Below are 23,027 nucleotides of genomic sequence, written 5' to 3'. Positions count from 1 at the left end.
GAATCCTTCCATTGCAGAAACATCATCGAGGCAAATGGACCTCAAATTATGAAGGACCATTTGTGGTGAAAAAGGTTTTCTCTGGAGAAGCATTAGTTCTGGCCAACATGGATGGCAACAAGTTTTTAAATCTAATTAACTCAGATCATGATCGAAATTATTATGCATAGTTTCCAATGTATTTCGAAAATTTTCACTTTGATCTCAATATTTTACTTGAAAGATATTTTGTGTATCCATTCTCTATTATAACCTACAAATTCGAACAACATTTTTTATATGTGTGTCTTTTGCCATAATTGGAGATATCATTTATAAAATATGTTCTCTATTCATCTCTTCCTATTTATGAATGACGGTAGTTGCTTACATTCACGTTCTCCAAGGTCACTTGTTACTCGAGGGGCATAGGAAGCCTAAAGATAAAGATATTTGTTCTTCAGAATCGTTGGGGCAAATATGACGTTACAAAGTTATTAGGAGCAAAGTCGTCATCTCATTTAAAGAGTTTGGCCAAGTCTCAGTTCGTTTGTGTACTCTCGATTCAGTTCAAAGGGTTCTGAAGGAAAGCAAAATACGGTGATCCGGCTATCTGGACAATCCCAAGTTTTATTACAAAAACAAGTGATTTCACTCTATTTTTTTTTCACATCCAAGATAAAATTTTCTATTATCATCATGCATCAAACGCATTTCATGCATTGTTCATGCATTCTCTACATTTTTTCTTGAAGAAATCTCCAAAAAGCCTTAGGGCAGGAAATTTCGTGACATCTCTTTTTGCTCAAGTAAGCGTGTTTTTTGGTTAAATCGAACCCGATCAAAGATCGTGATCAAAGCTTGTGTCAAGCCAGGTCTGTTACCTTCTTATTTTCCCGTTGGTTAAATCGAACCCGATCAAAGATCGTGGTCGAAGCTTGTGTCAAGCCAAGTCTATTACCTTCTTAATTTCTTGTTGGTTGAATCGAACCCGATCAAAGATCGTGGTCGAAGCCTGTGTCAAGCCAGGTCCGTTATCTTTTAATTTCCTGTTGGTTAAATCGAACCCGATCAAAGATTGCGGTCGAAGCCTATGTCAAGCTAGGTCTGTTACCTTTTAATTTTCCTGTTGGTTAAATCGAACCCAATCAAAGATCGTGGTCGAAGCCTGTGTCAAGTCAAGTCCGTTACCTTTTAATTTTCCCATTGGTTAAATCAAACCTATTCAAAGATCGCGATCGAAGCTTGAGTTAAGCCAGGTGTGTTACCTTTTAATTTCCTGTTGGTTAAATTGAACCCGATCAAAGATCGTGATCGAAACCTGTGTCAAGCTAGGTCCGTTACCTTTTAATTTCTTGTTGGCTAAATCGAACCCGATCAAAGATCGTGGTCAAGCCTGTCAGGCAAAGTTTGTCATCCTAACGTTATTTTAATAAAAATCTCACCTTCCCAATACTTTGTCTTTGGCCTTTGTCTACCCTTTCAATTCTGGAAGGATACACAAAGGGAGACAAGCTGTAGACACCGTATTTGGTCTGGCTCGCTTTTGTTAAAAAAATTATTATTATTGATTTATTTATTATTTTATTATGTTTATTGATTTATGTTAAAATAACATAATTTACTTTATTATAAGTTTTAATTAAATCAAATTAAGTTTTAAAATTAGATTTTGTTTGAAAATAATTGGTTTTATTAGGATTTTATTTAATTGATTATAAGATTTAAAAAACTAATATTTTTTTTATCTCCTTTGATTTTTTCCTAGTGCTCTTCCCTTATTCTCCTCCCTCTTTTTCGCTCTTTCTCTCGCCTCTTTTTCTTTTTTACCATTATATTTGTTTAAAGAGGGCTGCAATGTAAAGGGAAAACACACAGAGAAGAGAAACAAAATAAATCTCATTCACTTCCTTCTTTCTATTCACCATCATCTTCTCATTCTTCCTTCACCATCTCCTCCTTTATTTTTATTCTGTTTTTTTACCACCATCATCTTCTCTTCTTCTTCACCCACACTGGCGACCTCCGGCGACGATACTCCAGTCGCATCACAGTAGTCTGACGCAAAGCTCTACAATCCTGATAGACAGAAATAATACAACGAATCGGGCTACCAACCTGCAATTGCACGAAATTTTGACAATATCTACAATCGACGTATAGATCTCCGACGACCCGACTCCTACCATAGCTCAAGTGCTCCTTCATGACTTCAAACTCGCGGGCACACCAAGGAATTCCTCTGTGCAATACGTGTTTTTAAAAAATGCTTTGGAAATGATTTTTTAAAATGAGTTTGTTTAAACATTCTTTTTAAAATGAGTTTGTTTTAAATATGATTTTTTTTTAAATAAGTTTGCTTTAAATATGATTTGTTTTAAACAAGTTTGTTTTAAATGGATTTTTTAAGTAAGTTTTAAAGCAAGTTTGTTTTATATAGATTTCAAATCTAAAACAAAATAAAGTCTTTTTTTTTTTATTTTTGGTTTTATTTTTTTATTTTATTTTATTTTTTTTAACAAAATTGCAAAACAAATATTTTTATTTTGAAAAGGAAATTAAGATTGTATCTTGTGGTGTTGGCATAGTGGTAGGTTTCTTGAGAGTAAATTTGCATTTCCGAAGTTTGAGTCTTTGCTTCTCCAAGTTAAAATTATTTCATTTTATTATTTTTTATTTTTATATCATTGTTTTTACTAAACAAATATTTTAAATAAAAAAAAACTTTTCGTTTTTTTTAACAAATTTAAAAAATAAAACGTTCATATTTTGAAACAGAATTTAAGTTGTATCTGGCAAGAACTTTGGATGTTATCTATCATAATAAAAGTTCGAGCCTTTATGTGTAACATGATTTCTTTTTATTTTTTATAATTTTTTTACTAAAGAATTATTTCGAAAACTCCAATGACGGAAATTGGAATCTTCCAATATTCTCGAGATGATAAAATTTTTCTAATGACCTTCGTGCCACTCTTACCTATTAATTCATATTTTATAACAAAGTGTGAATTAATATAACGTGGGACATTTCCATCAAAATACAAAAATAATTTTCTTTTGGACCAAATAAAATAATAGGTTAATTTTTTACAAAATTTGGTACCGTTTTCGAACGGGTGTCGTAGGGTGCTAACACCTTCCCTACGTTCAGTCGACTCCCGAACCAAATTTCTGTTTTCGTAGTCCAAATTTTCTTGTTAGGTGACTAATCACACCTCATAGATGATTGGTGCCGACTCCAAACCCTTATCTAGAAAGAGACCCTTCAAGGGATGACGTCGACCGCTTGCATCACGGTGACGTTGCGACATCAAGCTTATAAATTCAAACCTAACAACAACACATGAAATAAAAATCACAAAGAACACATATAACTAAGATTATATGTACATTTAAGTCACAATCAAACTACCCATTAAAGTTCATTCACTAATAATTTGGACACTTGAATAGAAATCAATACAAATCCACCGAAAAGTTGTCATAATTAAAATCTCCAAATTTTAGAAACACAAAGAAGCACAAAGAATCCTAAAATTCTCAAATTTTCAAATAAAGTTCCAAAATCTTGAAAATTCTCAAAACACAGACTAAGACCATGTACCTACTAATTCCCCCACACACTCACTTTCAAGATTTATCAAGTTCATCTCTCTCTACTAACAAAATAAAGTTCCAAAACAAAAACTCAAACAACAACTTCCAACTAATTATAATTCCACAAACTCAAAAAACAACTCCTAACTAATTCCACAAACACAATATCATCTACATACATGCATTTGTGTAAGCCCTAAAACTATAACCAAAAACAAAATAACAATCATAAATCAAACTTTATACATAAAAATAAAGGGAGAAAGAGAATTGACCTCAAAGGGGAGTGAGACGGCAACGGTGGCGAACAGAAGGCGTCGGATAGCGACGGCGGACAGAACGAGGCGAGACGAGGTTGGCGGCGGACGGAACGAGGCGCGGACAAGGGTGAGTTCTCAAATCGACACAAAATTGAAATTGGAGAAGGAGAGTCGATTTTGGGGACTTTTGGGGACGAAATAAGTTTCGTCACCAAAAGCCCCCCATCGCATCGCCAAAAGACAGAAATAAAAAATTGGGTGGGTGAAATTCCACCCAACTTTTGGAGACGACTTCCAGATTCAGCGCCAAAAGAGTCTTTTGGTGACGAATCTAGAAGTCGTCTCCAAAAGGCAAGATTTCTAGTGATGACTTCTGCACTCCGTTGCCAAAAGCCTCTTCTGACGATCCAAATTCTACCAAACTAGGACTTTTGGCGACGAAATTAGGATTTGTCGTTGAAAGTTCGGGCTTTCGACGACGAACATCATTGTCGTCGCCAAAGTGTGGACTTTCAACAATGAAAATGATGTTTGTCGTCGATAGTGTGGACTTTCAGCGACGAACATCACTTTCATGGTTGAAAGATACCTTTAGCGACGAAGTTGCTTTGCATTGTCATAGGTCTCGTCACCAAAACTTTAAATTCTTGTAGTGGCAATTGCTGCAAGGGAGCGGAATATAAAAGCATATAGTTTATGTGATCATTACTATACTAATGAATGTTTGTCGGCTTGCAAAGGCTATTTTTTTAGTTGGTAATGTCTCTGAGTGGAAGATACCATCAGACTATGTTGAAATAGAAGTCTTATATCCAAAATTTGTGGCAATAATGGTTGGTTGGCTCTAGAAAAAAAGAATTACATCCGTAGGTGAAACCCTGAAAATGCATGGATGTTGCAGATGTGACCACTGACATATCGTAATCCCATTGCATATAAGGACAAGTGAAATGTATTGAATTAAACTAAATGCTTTTTGGACTGCATGCAATTTTTGTTTGCGATTCCTGTTTGCAATTCAATTCTGGATAACTTATGTAATTCAGCTTTTGACAACTTTTTTATTCGTAATACAATTTCAGGTCCATTGATTATCACAAATTTTGTTGTTAGATTCGTAATGCAATTCCAGGTACATTGATTATCACAAATTTTATGGTCATTTTAGATTCTGCTTTTTTTTCTTGCAACAATATATTACGACATTGCAAAGTATTACAACTTATTGTAAAGTGAAAATGCAAGTTCCAATCCATTCAATAGCATCTATGAGTTCGAAATAGTTTCAAATAAAGCAAATGAGTTAAAGAAAAACAAGAATATAAAAGTAGAAGTCATTTTTATATATTTTTTTTCTTACAATATGTTGCACTGTATTGCAACAAATTGCAATGTATTATAATGCAAAAAGTCAAACAACAACCTACGAAAATACAAGTTCCAATCCATTTAATAACATCTTTATGAGTTCGAAATGGTTTCAAATAAAGCAAATGAGTTAAAGAAAAGTAAGAATAAAAAGTAGTCCGTCATTTTTAGATTATGTTTTTCTTAAATATAATACACTGTATTGCAACATATTGCGATGAACTATAATACAAAAAACTAAATAATAACCTATGAAAATGCAAGTTTGAATCCATTTAATAGTATCTTTGAATTTCAAATGGTTTCAAATTAAGCAAATGGGTAGAAAACAAAAATGGAAAAGTAGTAGTCAGTTTTAGTTTTTTTTTCCGCTTGTAATGCATATAGTGTAATGCAAAAACCAAACAATAACCTATGAAACTCCAAGTTACAATCCAACAATTCTCATTTAACCTGCTCTTTTTTATTGCAATGCAAAAATTTAAACAATAACCAAGAATATTCAAGAGCATCTATAACAATAAATAACTTCCCTCCATCTAAATGGCAAAGTTAAATCATTAATACAAAGGAATATTTGTCCATAATTGGAAGGCCAGTTGTCTTGTAAAATAATTCATGTTCTCGTGATTTAGAGTTCCAAAATGAGCACCAGTTACAATGTATTCGAAAAACTTAATCATAAATACACCGCAATCATTACCATTATGTCATTAGGTTGAATTGGTGTCGAATCTACAATTACAACTTGTCAAAGCTGCACACGTTCAAGTGACGCATCTCCGCTATCAAAGAATCCAGTATTGTGCAACGTCAATGACATTAATATTTGCACTAACTCAAAAAAGTAAAAACAATGTCATCTCTTCTATTGTATAATATAACGGGAGGGAATCTCATACCCTATCATCTATATTTTTTAAATAGCTCCAAATAAATCAAATTGGTAAAAGGAAAACAAGAATATCTAAGAGAGACGACCATTTTACATTATGTTTTTTTTTCTTGCAATATATTGCAATGCCAAAATCCAAGCAATAACCTATAAAAATGCAAGTTTGGATCGATTCAATATCATCTATATTTTCTAAATAGTTTAATAAAGCAAATTGGTAAAAGAAAAACAAAAATATCCAAGTGAGATGACTATTTTCCATTCTGTTTTTTTTTCTTTCGATATATTGCAATGCCAAAAATCTAAGCAAGAACCTGTAAAAAATACATATTAAATGGATTGAATATCATCTCTAGATGGCTCCAAATAAAGCAAATCTATGAAAGAGAAACAAAAGTATCCAATAGAAATGACCATTTTACGTTATAGTTTTTTTCTTACAATATATTGTAATATTTTAGAATGCCAAAATCAAACAAGCAAACCAAAAATTCAAGTTATGAAGAAGAAAATACAAGCTACGAAGATGAGAATGCTTAGAAGAATAACAAAATTAAAACGAAGAACCAAGAAAGAGAGCTGATGGAACTAAAATAGTGTTTGGTTATGTCATCGAGTAAGAGCATACTTGAACCAAGCTTACTGAAATTTGTTGTCGCTGCTTGAAGCAAACTCACCGGAGTTTGTCGTCTTGTTCGCATGTGCTACAAGGAAAAGATTTGCTAGATTTCGTTCGTTTGGGAGTTTGTTCATGTCACACCTCAGTCGTATGGGTTTAGCACTGCCGTCATCGCCTCAATCTTCAAAATAAATGGAAGCTTGGTCGTCATAAGAAATTGAAGGTCAGCGACATGTGTGAGTGTTTTTTCGGTGTGAGGAGGTTTCAAAATTGAGGATTTCACGTGGGAGTTAAATTTGGGGGAAGGGGAACCGTAACAAGGATAGTTATGATTTTTCATCTCTTAAAAGTTATAGTACTCTTTAAATGAAAAAGTGGTATTAAATCTCTTTAACCCTATTAAAAAGGTCTTACTTTTGGCAATTTCTAAAACAATTTAATACCCCATTGTTATTTATAATATTTCGTGTTAGTGCTATTAAAAAAAATCATGTTTCGCATTTGCATAATTAATGCATTTTTCATCTTATTTTAACCATTTTAACTTTCACACTAATTTCAATTCAAATTAAAAATCTATCATTTAATTGTGTTCTGTACATTTAACAAAAAAAAAAAAATTAAGTGATGTATTTGTACAAGTTTAGAATAAATTTGAAGACAAATTAATGATGAAAACATAAAATAATGCAGTACAAAATATAAAGACTGAAAATGACCAAACAATCCATCCGAATTAACTACCCCAAAAACAAAGAGAAACTATCCTTAATTTCCATTAAAAGAAAATAAGTGACGCAAACATATTATCAAAAAAAAAACTTAAAATTATAATTTACTACCTAAACTTTTCTCCAATAAATTCCTAAAACTTAGTATTTAGTAGGTTTCTAAACTTAGAATATTAAATTCAATAGGTCCACAAACGTCCCAAAATTTTTAATTTTGTGATTATGTAATCTATTAGATATTCCTTAAAATCAAGAAATTATTTAAACTAGTTTGTTACCACGTGCCCTATGAATCTATATCTAATTACATAATTCTTTTTATAATTATTAGAATAATTTTTAACATGAAATATAAATAATATATTAATTATTATTAATAGATATTATACCATTTAAAATTTTGTCAAATAATCAAAAATTAATTTTATGTAATTTTTTGTTTTATAAAAATTGGTTAATGTTAAACATTAACCTGCCTATTAATTGAAAAATAAAAGATATATTATAGAACTAATAATAAATTTTAAACCTTTTATTCAAATAACATTATAATATTATAAAATTATTAAGGACTATAATAAACACTAAAAAGAAATTGAATACTTCCTTTTGAATTAAATAATTTTGTCAATTATTCCTCTCAAATATTTGGTAACTCACTTTTAAAATTTTTATGATAATATATTTATATTATTGTTATTAGAAAATAAGACAAAAATAATTTTAAAACATGCTAAATTTCTTAGACAAATTGAATCTACAGGACATTAAGCTAATAAATTTCAAAGCAAGCACAAATATTCTAAAATAAAAGTAATATGAATTATAAAAGAATAATGAAAAAAAAAAATAGTATGTAAAAAAGCAAAACAAAAAAAAATCTAGATATATACACATTTGTTAAAATAGAATTTGTCTCATCTCATAGTTTTAAAACAAACATCATTGTTAAACTACATCTAAGTGAAATTATATCATCTAGAACTGGATTTGAGATATAGATTTGACTAATCTCATCCAAATTTTATGTATCACATATCTTGAGCTACTTCAATTTCAAAATTAAAGAGATCTTGAGAGCGACAGATTGAGAGACTAAAACATGCCTCCTTTTATAGCAGAGGACGGAAAAAAGTTATAAAACTTTTTGAAATTTTTTTTTAAATTATTGAGGAATGAAACGGCAAATCTTTTCGTATTCTATCTTTTTTACCCTCTGCGTATTTATTGTTAATAATTAATTAATTTGCTATTCAAGAATAATTGTTAATGAGATATTTTGTAAATTTAAAATTTGACAATGGATAAAATAGTCTATTTTTTTAGAGGTTACTTTTTAATAGATTATAGATCTAAAATTGTTGAGATCCATTTTTTTAAAATTAACTTTTTAATAGGTTATAGATCTAAAATGGTTGAAATCATTCACTCGTTCATAAATTAAATAATAACATTTTAATTTATACTAAAAAATTAATAATAACACTCTTTTAGTATTCCAACTTTTTAAATTTCATATACTTGTTATAATTGACAATTAATTTGTTATTTATTATTGATAATTAATTAATTAATTTAATACTTAACATTAATTTTATATACCATATTTTATAAGTTTATAAGTTGAAGAAAAGGTGATAGTCAAAAAATGATTTTTCCGATCTTCCATTTTTAATATATTATAGATGTTGAACTTTTTAACCTGATATCAAATTAAAAATAAAGAAATTCAAATGATAGTAACAAAAAAGAACATTAATTATAAAAGAACAACAAAAAAAACAATAGTAAAAAAAATATTTCAATCCTAAATACACATGTTCACTCTTAATAACTACTACGGTTCCTTTACAACTTGATGAATATGCCACCAACATCTCGAGATGTTTCAAGATTCTTTGAGAGATGTTTTGAAGAAACTAAAAATAATAGTACAAGATAAAAAGTTAGAGAAACTTTTGATGTTCTAAAAGTTTTTAAATTCTAGTATAAATTATAATCAAAGAACAAATTAATTTGATGTTGTAAGGAAACTTTTTGGATTCCTAACCTTTTAAATCCAATGCATTTATTAGTATTGTTAATTAATAATTAATAAATTATTTTAATATTTATAATAATATATTAATGGCATAGTTGGTAAATTAATAAATTTATTAAGGGACAAAAATATCCAAAAATATTTTTCCTACCTTCTTTTTTAATATAGTATAAATTTTTTGTGATACATGTGAAGATGAGAGATTGGACCTAAACACTTCCTAAAGTTCGAGGGATAACATTAAAAGCTTAGAAACCTATTAGACCTCATTTAAAGTTCAAGGTCGTATTAGATACAACTGGTCCCTAAAGCGATCCACGACCCTCCTTGAAGATCACTCCAAAAGATCAACCTAAATATATCTTTTAATTATTACTAAATCTAATTTTAAACCAAAGTCATCAAACACACCCAAACAGTTGAACAATAAGCAGAAACTGTTCATCAAAGAGCAAAATCTCTTGCGTTCGTGCGCCTAGTGACACTTTTGACTATCATTGGGAACTCAAAAAAGACATGCTCCCTATCAAAGAATTTCCACATGTGTCTTCCTCAATGAACAAACATAATTTCAGTTCTGTTCAAAGAATAATCAATAGAAATCAAAAGAACCCACCTTTTCGAATGTCTAATTACGCCAGGCTCGACATGACCTGAAATGTTGACACGAGCAAAGTAGCTTTGAGCTTATATTTATGCTACTTGAAAACAATCAGCATTTCGGCTTAATCTAAATGCTATTCTCTCAACATTCTATATTTGGTGATCATATGTGCCAATTAACTTTTAATGTTCAAAAGAAAAACATTATTGAAAGTACAGCAAGAAATCCAAACCTTAGATGCTAACAAATCCATTGATCCATCTAAATAACGGATAAAAAAAAATTAAAAACTATTCATCGAATGTGATGAAGTTCACCATTTAATCCTCGTATTCGCCAGCATGTTCCAAGAGATAGTTGGCAGCCAATTCCTCATTGCGGTCGCAAGCTAAAAATGCCTCAATCACTTGATCTCTATCAAACCCCATTGCTTCCAGCTACAATGGGTGTACAAGAGAGAAGACAGTAAATAGATTGTTGATTGATATCAGGACGTATTTAAATGAAGATAACTTACTCGTTCGATCGCTTGCTGCTCAGCTGGCGTGACATTGATAGCATGGGGCATGTCTTGGTCAGGCTGATCAAATAGATCCCTGGAAGAAAAGAAAAATTCAGACACATGTCTATAAACAAATATAAAGCATTGGCAACAAATGGACGAGAAGACTTGCCCTTCGAAGCCCTCAAGAGGCTCATTTATTAACTGGAGAAACTCTGCTTGATGATCCTGAATTAATCTCAAAAGCTGAGGGTTCTGCTTCCCAAGCTCCTGAAGCATGGCCTGAAACAGAGGTAAAGTTCACACGACTTGAGATTTAGCCAAAAGAACCACAGATTCAAAGCCGAGTCTTTAAGAAGAATAAGACAAACCTGTAATATCTGCGGATTGGCTTGCACCATAGACCGCAATGCTTGGAACTAACATTCGTGTGGATGGTAACAGTACATGTCAGATTTGTCAGAATTAATGCAAATAAATGGAAGCCTAAACAGATCATATAATCAAGTGACATAAAGAAATGCCCTTTGGCTGTAATGTATTTTTTACTTTGCAATTGTTTGCAATACTATGCTCAAGTTGACTGATCATCTTTTCAATTAGCATGAGACTTCAAAGAAGATGCCACGGCTCAGTAAGCTAGGCAGCAAAGATGAACATGTTCTGATCAAAATTGTTCTTAATAATGAAAATTTTCAAAACCAATGAAAAAGTTATCAGAAGGCCATAGGCATTATGGCATTATAGTCATACCAAAATCATTATAAAAAATAAAATAAAAGAGAGAGAAAAAAAAAACGGGGAGAAATAAAGAATACCTGTGGATTGTTTCTAAGGAACTCAAGAGATCCAAGGCTACCACCACCACCACCAGCAGCAGTAGCACCAAGGGACTCCTAAAGCACTAGCTCTCAATGAGTATTTAAAAAGAAGAAAAATGATAAAAAATGACAAAATTTCAAACCAAGTACAAAGTCCTACCTGTGGAAACATATTCAAGGGAGATGAGTTAGGAGCTCCAGAAACAGGGGTAGCAGTTGCACCACCTGTTTCCATAGGCTGGCTAGTTGGGGGACGAGCCACCGGAGCTGCAACTTCTGTGGTTTCTGGAATACCCTGAAAATAAAGCCACATCCAGTAACTAATTTGACACAAAACTAAAAAGACTATTAGTGAAGCAGTTTAAACATACAGAGTACAAATAATCTACTGCCCGCTCTGGATTATTATAAGCTGCACGAAGTGCACGGGTAACCGTTTCTCTATCCCAGTTGCCACCACCCATATCCATTATTTCTTGAATAGTCTGCTCAAGGTTATTCCCAGAAACTAAATTTGAAGCAGCTTGTCCATATGTATCGATTTGCGCACTGCAGCATAAGAAGATATATATATGTGTATATAATTCTTTTTTATAAGAAACCAAGCTTTCATGGAAAATATAAAAGAATATACAAGGCATATCAAAAAACAAAACAGCCTAATAAAATGAGTTCAACCGGTCAACCCTAAAGAAAGGGACTCCAATCCACATCTAACTGATGATTACAAAAAAGGGGGAAAAAAAAACCTTTGAAACCAAAGCCCACAAAGAAGTATTAAATCTGATCAAATCCTATGATTCCTCCCAAGAATTCTAACCCCTCTAAATGTTATGTTAAATCTAATCAAATCCCACCTATCCTCCAAAAATTTCACAGCATAACAAAAATATTAGATAGATACCTCATGGTATTAAAGTTAGAGCATTGACCCAATCACATAAAGAATCTCCAAAAGTGAACAAGAAAACTTGCAGGCAGCAAATTATAGATTCAAAATGATACAGTAGTAAGCAGAAACAGAGCTCATACTTTGTTGTTGGCACATCTGAAGTAGCGACATCCCTTGAGGCTCTGCAAAAGCAATATAGGATTATCTAACTGAAGTGCTGCTAAGTGGGAGAGGACACTATACTGGGATCATCAATAAACTCACGGTGGTTGTGTTTGTGTAGGAGCTTCAGGAGTGGAAGTAGAATTTGATGTTGGAGTAGTTGTTGGTGCATTGGTAGTTGTCTGTCAAGTAGACATACAAAATCAGCTTCAGACAGAAATGCACATAAATTACATTATTGCCCACAAAAAAAGGAGGTAAAATATTTAACCTGAGTAGATGATGACCCAGCTGAACCAACTGTTTTACTCTGTCATTAAGAAAACCAGTGAGACAAAATAAATAAATAACGATACAAATCCAGGAATCTCAGAAAGAGAAAAAGTGATGACAATAAATTAAACAAACGCATGACTGAACAAAAACTCTTGAAAAATCAATGAATTAACAAATAACAAGTAACCACTATTTAGGTGGACAATCCGGAGGAATAATAATACAATTTGTTGTGACATTACCAATCTTATGACAACTCTTTTTTTATATTCGTAAATGTCAGGGCTAGCTTGCGCACGTCTCAAGTAATCTCACGGAACAACCGTCTGACCCTACAATATTTGGTTGCTAAGAAAACTCATAGAGTATTAAAACCTAGATAGGTGGCCACTATGATTTGAACCCATTCTTTCTAAATTCTTTAGAATTTACCTTGACCCCCTTTGGATCACTGGACCAATCCATGATGGTTATTTGTTAAGATTTCAAATATAAGAAAGTACAAGATAACTAACTATATTGCAATATCAAAGGGACGTTACAACATCGCCAACCTCAACATAGCATAGCGAGTTAAGACATATGTGTTCGACTAGAAGGTCGTGAGTTCAAATCCCTCCACCCCCAGATGTTGTATTAAAAAAAAAAAGCCACGTTACAATATCAAAAAAATTTCGAGAAGGCTATCTCTCTCCCAAGAACTATGCTAAGTCCTCCCAAGTCTCACCTTAAACTATTCCAACCAGATGTCCTCTCCCTATTACATCTATTTATATCCAACTTACCCCTAACTAATTACCACAATGTCCCTAACTAATATACAAATACTATTTCCAAACTATCCATATTAGGACTCTCACATTACCCCACCCTTCAAAGACACCTTGACCTCAAGGTGTGGTTAAACAAATTTAACCTTTTTTTTCACCAACAAAATTAGAAACCTAGTCAGATATCTAACTCTAGGTTTTGAATCTGTTGTTCTGATGGGTGTGCGGCGGACGGTGGCTCGTGCGGTAGATGGTGGTGGTGGGTGGCATACAACCTAGTACGATAGCCGGTGGTGATGGTGTGCGAGTCGGCAGGGTAGTGGCAACGCCAGACAATGGCGTGCAATGGTGTGCAACAACAATGGCGACGTTGGTGTGTGACAAACGCATCGGACAACAACATGCAGCAGACAGCAGCACACTTGTTCGACAGATGCATGACGGGCAGCAGCGGTCATCGTAGAAGCAGAGTCTGCGTGAGATGGAGGATGACACCGAGTCCATTCTGTGGTGCGACATCGCACCCTGCATGTAGTCGTGTGGAAAAGGGCAACAGTAGAAACGTCGGTGGTGAAAATTGCCCTCGCACAACGACATTGGTGGTGCAGGTGAACGACGGTTGGAGGGTTTCTTGTGGCGAGTAGGGTTACTTTCTCCACATGGGTAGGGTGTTTGCCAAATCGGGTCAAGTTTTGGGATTAAATCCATATGCCAAAGTATCCAATATTTTTGTCTTTTTAACAAATCGGCCTTTTTAAATTGGTTTAGCCCTAGCTCCAGCCTAAATAGTTTATTTCCTTTAGATACAACCTTGTATGGTTACCCTAACCCTAGCCTCATGCTTTCTCCCCCCGTGCACCTTACTTTTCCATAGTCGCCCAACCCTCTTACGCAACTTATTTTTCTGCCACTTCTTCCTCTGTCAGCCACCATCTAATTCTGATCTGATGCACGCCGAACTCTTGTCGTTCCTTCTTCACCCTCCGATTTCTCCTTCATCTTGCTTTTCGAACTCATTCCATCTTCACCTACTTCCCTTCTGCTGCTTCTTCGTTCGCCATCCGTGCAACTCTGACCCCATGCCCACCAGAATCTTGTAGTTCCCTCTTTGCCATTTTATTTCTCCTTCGTACTTCCTTTCAAGCTTTTTTTGTCGTGGTCATTGCCTCCTTTTTCTCCTTCTCAATATCCTCACCCTCGGTCAACGACTATTCTTCTCGTATGTTTTCAAAGGATGATCCTTGCACGGAAACGCTTTCAAACCTTGATTGATTTTCCATAGCACTCTAGTCGGGATTCTTGGGTTCGATCGCCACCTTCTAACAACCCTCCGCCCCTGCTTCCGAACGCCTAATAGCTATAGGATGGGTCTCTTAGATGTTGATCCTTTCAACAATTTGACTTCGCTAACCCATTTTTCATTTATCGCATTATCCATCGTGCTTCTTCTACCGGTAAACCCCATTGAATTTCTCTCATAATTTCACTATCTTCGACCAACAATCTCTGTAACTTCAGCACTGATTCTAATACAAGACCCATGGCCAGAATTGATGATCTCATGCCAATTTGTTAGGAACCCGAATGCAAGAAAGTAACAAGATAACTATATTGCAATATCAAAGAGACATTACAATATCAATAGCCTTTCAAGAGGGCTATACCTCTCCCAAGACCTATACTATGTTCTCCCATCTTAAACTATTCCTCCCAGATGTCCTCCTTCTCTCCCTATTACCTCTATTTATATCCAACTTACCCCTAACTTATTATCATAATGTCCCTAACTAATATACTAATACTATTCCCAAACTATCCCTATTAGAACTCTCACATTATCTTATCACAACTCTTATGAATTTCATTTAACTACGTTTAAAACCTTTTTTTTAGATAAGAAACTTCTCTGTATTGATCAAAAAAGAAAGAACAAACTAGAGGCTGGGGTAGAGGAAACCCCACCAAAAAGCTAAACAACCGCTTTCCAATTGTGCATAAACATGGAAAGGTTGTAATTACAAAAGAATTTGCTATAATTGATACGCCACCGAGAGGTCGTGTGCTGTACATTCCTACAAAAAAGTAGTTAACTTATCTTCAAACATGCGAGAATTTCTTTCTAGCCATAGATTCCAGAGGAGAACCCTCGAAGCACATTTCCAAATAAACTTAGTCTTCTTAGGAAGAGTCCACCCGTATAGCACTTCAACCATCCAATCATCTATCATTTTTGGGAAGCAAACAGAGATTTCAAAGGTGTCTAATAGGAGAAACCAGTTCTTTTCCACAAAAGAACAGTGCAGAAATATGTGATCTATATTCTCACTGTGATTCAAACAAAAGGAGCAGACCGAAGGGGATAACACCCAATTCTTGCACTTTTTTGTAAATTCTCATGTGTATTAAGGCTTCTATGAGCTAGAGACCAAAGAAAGACTTTGATCTTTTTTGGGACCTTAAAATTTCATATTGCCGAGATGAGGGGTGATCTCAAAGAAGGGCTACGATCCATCAGCTTCAAACAGGCTGAGCGAGAAAGAACTGACCATTTTTTCCTAGAGACCACAAAACCCGATCCTCTCCCTCCCCCAATCTCACCACATCGATAACTTGGATAAGATTTATCCAGTTTTCAAGCTCCCAAACAAAAAGACCTCTCCCAATCGTTCTCATTAGCATTCCAACACTCCATGACTATTGCTTCCTTTTTGGTAGAGAGATTGAACATGTCAAGGAACATCTTTTGGAGAGAATCATTCCCAATCCAAATGTCTGACCAGAATTTAATTACATTCCCTTTCCTCATCTTGAACTCAAGGAACTTGGAAAAAAACGAGCTATACTTGAAAATATCGAACCACGGTCTTCCCCTGGCACATCCTTTAGGAGGAAGGGTATTCCACCAGTGAGGATCTTCACCGTAAATGCTAACTATAACCTTCCTCCAAAGAGCATTGTCTTCGTGAGTGAATCTCCAAATCCATTTAAGGAGTAAACTATTGTTCTGTCGTTGTAAAGCTCCTATACCAAGACCTCCATATTGCAACGGAAGAGCGGTCTTTCCCCAATTCACCAGGTGAGAAATAGAGCCATTATCGCCATTCCCTTTCTAGAAGAAATCTCGAGACAGCTTCTCAATTTCATTTATGACCTTCATAGGAGCCTTTAAAATTGAGAAGAAGTAGAGGGGAAGACTTGTGATCACCGATTGCGCGAGAGTGAGTCTACCACCTTTTGAAACGAAGAGGTTCTTCCATTTGTCTATCTTTTGCCTTACTTTATCAATCAGAGGATCCCAGAAAGCTTTTTTCTTATAATTGCCACCCAAAGGAATTCCCAGATAGGAAAAAGGAAGCCAAAACCTTTGGCCACATAGTCTGCTTCTAATAATGCAAAGCCATAAATTTTGATAAAACTATGTCTCCCATTTAACCAAATAGGTAGTCAACATAAAACATAAAAACAAAGTTCGCACTATTTCCCACAAGCAGATCTAGACTTCACATCCTGCTCAATAACTATCGGTAAGGGATTAACCCCAATAACCAACTTACTGCATGAAGAAACTATTTAACGAAACGGAATAAAGATCAAGAACTCCTGTATACATATCAAACTTATATTAAGGAATGGTAATGGCAAATTATAAATTTTTTTTTGTTTTATAACTGGGAGTCGGAGCTTTACCCAAGGGCACCCGCACCCACCCAAGGCCCAGACCCAGAGACATCAAGGATTTTTGGTATTAAACTCACCAGAAGGTTTGAACCTGAGACCTCTAAGCCAATGTGACCAAGAGATCTCAAGTCCTTGCCAACAGGGCTGCGCCTTGGAGCCAAAATTATAATCATCAAACCACTATCTTGACATCATCTATGTCACAAAGAACAATATTATTTAGACATTCTAGAAAGAACCGTTTCCTAAAACAATGATTTTAAGATACCATTTGAAATAATGAAAGGAATTGTATGAATATATTCAACAACAAGATTAAATTTTCTTGCATATAGAGAATGATTCATAATATAGTTATTGTTGTCGTTCACAAGACATCTCAGCATGAAAATATCTATTACCAAACATATCATATTTTTCATGGAAGTGTAAAAAAATTCTAATATTTACCCTTGGGTGTTAAAGTAACATCAATATAACTTCACACTTTGACAGATGTTGAACATCAAAACATGAGCCACTAGGCCAATGATAGCCACAAGATGGATACTAATAGTATACTACAGTGACTTTAATCCGCAATTCTCATAATATAAAAGAAGATAATCGTGTAGTAGTTCATCATAGCCAAAGCCATTTGTATATATGCAATATAATAGTCAGAAAAGCAGCCTTATTGTTTCTTAAAGGGTATTCAAGTTAGCTACAACACAACATACCTTACTAAGCATAACAACGAGAAAACCATCTCCAGAAACCTTGTTCTCTGCTAGGGTTGTTTCATCTTTTAAAACCTTCCCATTGTGGATTAACAATTGCTGACCACAAGGATAATTATCTTTTCCTTGTACATCTTCAATGTTCTTCTTTACACCCAAGACCTAGTTAGGTGGACAAAAGGTAGAAGAATATTCAATAAAATTAAAAAAAGAAAGACATTTAACTTGTGTAAAAGAAATCATTTCCAGCATGATTTACGAATCACCGACATATGTTAAGCTCTTTAATAGACAATTTACTTCTCATAAAAACATAGAATGCCATAAAAATAATGTCATAGATGTAATTAATAGCATAAAAATGTGTAAAATAAATAAAGCTAATAGAGGGTACTGGGCAGGACGAGCTAGGATTGAACTCATAAAAACATACTATGGCATAAAGTAATGCTGTAGATACAATTAATAGGACAAACAAATGCACTAAAGAGATACGTAGGAGTCAAAATCAACTTCAGATTGGAGATATAATAAAACCGCTCTCCAGCTAACCAATATAAAAAAATGAGTGGTCGTGAGATCTTTGGCCCCTTTCTTCTTAGAGATATATGACACACAATCAGTCCCAAATCTCATGACCTTAATCTCCCTCAGGCATTAGAATCCTAACTTTGACTTCCACTATCTCACAGAAGTAGCAAAAACTGCACCCCACAAAATAATTTAGAGAAGTCCGTACAGAAGTTAAATAAAAAGGGGTGCCTTCACTTCAACTCCAACCAAAATCGAAGTAACCCAACACAGCTGGACCATGTTTCAGAGTCTACTGTATGAGTTCCCGCCAAGGTGATAGTGGACAAACAAGTCATCAATATCCCCCACTTTCCTAATGGAGATTGTATTTCAGAAGATTAAGGAATGCGAGACGGTGCCTCTTTTTAATTTTCACCATGTGTATAATCCTTCTAAGGGTCATCATCCAAACAAAATCCTAAGTATTCTTAATAACCTTCAACCTGAAAATCAACATAAAATAACGGGGAGTAAAAGGTTGATGCAGAGAAATGGAACAAAGATTTCCATTTAAAATCCTTGAATGTTCTAAATACTGGTTGTCCTGGTCGTTATATGATAATTTCCTAAAAAATATTACATAAATGTGCAGTTCCATCACCTACTTGTATATATTCTATAACAGGCCAAAAAAAGGGTAAAAGTTGACCTCAACTATTTTTGTCCCAAAGAGGTGAACGTAAACCTCAATCTAAAAAAAATCATAAAGTACAAAATCGTGTGTTATTAAATATAATGGTTATTCAAAGTATAAAGACAAAAAAGTCTCACGTCCACCAATTGTAGCATTCTTTCTTAGTAAAGATTCTAACATCAGTGTGATCACCTTATTGTTTATTCCTGGCTCAAGTACTAATATGCCAAACAACCACAACAACATGTTGTAGTAGCATTAATTACATAATGAATTTTTGTACTTTAAAATTTTAAATAATAGGCAGTATTTCAAGCCATTGCATGAATTACAAAACTTCTGAACTGAACCTCACTCCGTTTTGGGTGTTGGGCTATTCTAACAAGAGGCAAACACCTTTTATTAACCAAAAAGGACAAGGGTAAAAAAATTGTCACGCCTCAAGGTCAACCTAGGCATAACTCCTAAAAGGGCCATTTAACATACTGATTATTTAATCATAATGGAAGCAATAAATAATGAAGACCTAAACCCATGTAGAATACTTGGAAGTTAGAAGAAAATAGAGGACCATAATAAATCACAAAGTAGAACAACAAAGAATTAAAAAGAAAGAAAAAACTAAGAATATCATTGCTCCAAGTAATGAAAAAGCAAATAGTGCATTATTATGCAAACCAAAAGCTGACTTTTAAATTCAAATCGACATTTAAGTGTGCCCGGCAGAAATTGAACTTCGAAATATAGAATGGGTTGGCAGCATCTCCTACAAAAATATAACTGATAACGCAAATAACGAACAAACAGACAAAAGGAACATAAAAACGGTGAAGAAACAATAACCTGGAAGGGAAACATTGTGGTCAATATGCAACCATCTATACCACCATTGATTTGATGACCCTCTAAAGGAAACTTCAATTTGCAATAAAAATTCGCCAACCAAAATCAATAAAAATAGAAATTCACGGACCCCTCTCTCCAATTCACATCATCCACCAAAGAACACAAGCGCATTAACAGAAATTCGATATTCTATCTCAATCCGGTGAATTTTCCATTATCCAACGCAACCAAACATGAAGCGAGGAATCAATTAAAGATTCAAAAAAAAAAAAAAAGAATAAGAAAAACTCACGGTGTCTGAAGGCTGAACCTCAATTTGAAAGTGACTTCCCTTGAGGGTCTTAACCGTAAGCTTCATCCCGACAAAGCAGCAGAAAGAGAGTGACGGAAAGGGGAAGGAATTGGGGAGAAGAAGAGCAGCAGAAAACAGAGAAATTCAGAAGGAAAAAACCCTAGATTGCCAAGGAGAGAATCAGAGAACGTTGATTTGCAGGAAGGAAGTGGGTGCAAATTGTAAATGGACTTTACACTCCCCCAGTGCCCTGCGTGGGTCAGGCACGTGACTCGCAACCCCCAACCCTTGCGTAAAAACAGCATAAACAGAAATGCAAATAAATATCACAAAATCCAATTGAATATTAGGGGTTAAGTTTTAAAATAATGACATTTTAAAAAGAAATTACAAAAATAATGTTAATTTAAAAATAATAACTAAATAAATGTAAATTAAATAAATAATGAACTCATGGCAGAGGAATCATTAGAAAATGTGATTGTATAGGAGTATTCATAATCTGTTCATCTCCTATAGCATCTTCATTTTGTTCCTGAACTTGTTGAGCTTCTTGTGCTTCTTCTTGAACTTCTTCATTTGGCTGTGCTTGATTGCGCCTACGACGAGGACGCCTCATTTCGAAGTTTGAAGCTACTCTTAGATAAACTGAATTTGATTCAGTTATGCTAATGCAAGTATCACACACTGATTTTAATACAGGTAGATTTTCTTGTATTGCAAAATCTTGTACGTTGCTAATAAAAGAATCCTTATTGATATAATAATTATTAATATTAAATTTGATTTAAATATTGTAATTAAAAAATATAAGAAATATAATACTAACCACGTAACCGTGATAAGCAGATTCACGTGTGATATACTTTCTTGTAATCGAATCATACCACTGTTAATAATCATCTGACACGGCCGGCATATCTGTCGCATCACTAAATGCACACCGATCACGACGTTGACGCCATAGTGATATATATACTGCATGTTGACGTTGCCAATTGTGATCATGTTTTCCTCGTAGGTCGATCTGATGTAGACCCGTGTCAGTATTACAATATAACGGTTTATTCTGTAAAAGCCCAAATTATAGCAACACTCGATTCGGTAGATGCCACTCGATAATATGAAAACATATAAGAGGGCTTAAAGTCAACCAAATATCTCGCCCATTATGACAATATTCAGGTAATAGAGTCATAATGTCGTGATTGTACGGTGTCCAGATAATCTGAAATCATTAATAAATAAGAATTAATATTATTATTAAGTTAATTATAATTATTTATTTCTAAGTAATATACCTCGTTGGGCTTAAGTCGATCAAAACATGTTTGATATTGAACCAACATGTTCGTAGATTGTTCAAAAGCTATTAAAACTTCATTTCATCTGCATTATGTAAAACTTATTCAATTACATATAATTTAAAAATCACTTATAAATAAATGGAAATGAATGTACCGTGCACTGAGAGGACGTCCAGCATATTGTTCAGGAGTGAGTACATGGTGTTGTGGAGCAATTGTAGGAAACCTATCACACGCCCACACTTGTAAAAGTATCAACGGATCTGCTATATCCAAGGCATCAACTCGACTAGCCCGACAGAGTTCTCGATATAACCATGCGAGGCATGCACTACCCCATGAATATTGTCCAACTTCCTTGAAATCAGTCAGTAGCGGAATGAACATGAGATGAACTAATGTGTTAGATTTATCCTGAAATAAAAATCCACCGATGAGCTGCATAATATATGCTCGTGCGTATCTTTGTATCATAACCTCATCAGCATCTTGTGGTAATTTAATGAATTGTGCCGCTAGCCAAGGAATACTCAACCTAGATCCCTTAAGTTGAGGAGGTCGTACTCCCAGTAGGTCCTCACATAACTGTGCCCAATCGTATTGCAAGGATCCTGTAATGGGTTCTCCATCAGTAGGTAGCCATAACTGCACAGCAACATCTTGTAGTGTAATAGTACACTCTCCACCAGGCATGTGAAACGAGTGAGTTTCCTGCCTCCATCGCTCCACTAGTGCAGTAATAAGATGTCAATCTAATTGAGTGAAGTCTATCTATGAAACCCCCCAAATCCAGACGGTTGTAGATATGACACTATACGATTATTTAGCCTAATGTTATGAGATACTACGGTCTCTCTTCTTCGACATTGCAAAACTATGGTAGATCCATCATCCCACACTAATTGTGAACGATGTGATCGTTGTAAGTATAGCTGATGGGAATCCAAAAGTCCTGGATCCATAATTAATGCTGAAATATAATAAGACAAGTAACACAATTATAATCAAAGTTCATTTCAAATAACATGACATAAAGTATAGTACATTACAATTCCAAATATCTGACTATTACAAAGCAACAAATGATTCAATAAAGCATAGTGTATTACAAAGCACGAATTTGAGTAAGTGATAAAATATAGGGTATTACAAAGCAACAATCCCACACTAATTGAGAACGATATCACCGCATATGCTTCAACCTGTACATAGAAAATATAGAATTGATTTCAATATTAATTGATTTGTAACAGTATGTTAAAAAAATAATTAAAGAAATCCACCTTAATCACCCATTTGTCTCGAAGATGAAGCACCAGAGTTGCGAGTTGGACATGTACGTTTGTTATGTCCTTCTTTTTTGCATATTCCATAATGAACTTTCGTACCCGTCTCCCGCCAATCCATCTCATTGTGAATGCAAGAAGTTTTTGGGCGTCCATGTTCCCTCAACAAATT

At 34.2% G+C, this 23,027-nt stretch overlaps 1 protein-coding gene and 1 pseudogene across 3 annotated transcripts; both read right to left on the bottom strand.

Moving 5' to 3' along the window:
- Nucleotides 1-9,912: 9,912 nt before the first annotated feature.
- LOC111018382 (ubiquitin receptor RAD23b) lies at nt 9,913-20,482 on the bottom strand. 3 transcript variants are annotated; one of them, XM_088127682.1, is made up of 14 exons: nt 20,263-20,482; nt 19,968-20,039; nt 17,918-18,079; nt 12,746-12,784; nt 12,577-12,656; nt 12,453-12,494; nt 11,792-11,969; nt 11,581-11,715; nt 11,418-11,495; nt 10,971-11,018; nt 10,772-10,881; nt 10,615-10,693; nt 10,415-10,534; nt 9,913-10,146 (listed from the first exon to the last, which is right to left on the bottom strand). In XM_088127682.1, exons 1-13 carry the CDS (start codon nt 20,326-20,328, stop codon nt 10,418-10,420), a joined length of 1,206 nt encoding a protein of 401 aa, XP_087983808.1. In that variant the 5' UTR covers nt 20,329-20,482; the 3' UTR covers nt 9,913-10,146; nt 10,415-10,417. The 3 variants fall into 3 exon arrangements, with proteins under 3 accessions (XP_087983808.1, XP_087983807.1, XP_087983809.1); XM_088127681.1 differs by lacking the exon at nt 9,913-10,146 and having other exon boundaries at nt 10,155-10,534; nt 20,263-20,481; XM_088127683.1 differs by lacking the exons at nt 9,913-10,146; nt 19,968-20,039 and having other exon boundaries at nt 10,155-10,534; nt 20,263-20,478.
- Nucleotides 20,483-20,713: 231 nt separating this feature from the next.
- LOC148209543 (serine/threonine-protein phosphatase 7 long form homolog) lies at nt 20,714-22,531 on the bottom strand (annotated as a pseudogene).
- Between the last annotated feature and the right edge of the window lie 496 nt (nt 22,532-23,027).

Source organism: Momordica charantia (genome assembly GCF_013281855.1).
Source record: "Momordica charantia cultivar OHB3-1 chromosome 8 unlocalized genomic scaffold, Mcharantia_2.0 BLBB01000008.1, whole genome shotgun sequence".
NCBI classification, from domain to species: domain Eukaryota; kingdom Viridiplantae; phylum Streptophyta; class Magnoliopsida; order Cucurbitales; family Cucurbitaceae; genus Momordica; species Momordica charantia.
This window is presented reverse-complemented; position numbering and strand designations above follow the sequence as displayed.

Excerpts from the sequence above, each read along its gene's own strand:
- LOC111018382 (XM_088127682.1), bottom strand. The coding sequence starts at position 20,328 with ATGAAGCTTACGGTTAAGACCCTCAAGGGAAGTCACTTTCAAATTGAG. Across the intron at positions 20,040-20,262 it reads AGGTTCAGCCTTCAGACACC|TTTCCTTTAGAGGGTCATCA; the intron begins GTGAGTTTTTCT and ends TGCAAATTGAAG. Across the intron at positions 11,496-11,580 it reads CCTTGAATATGTTTCCACAG|GAGTCCCTTGGTGCTACTGC; the intron begins GTAGGACTTTGT and ends CTAGTGCTTTAG.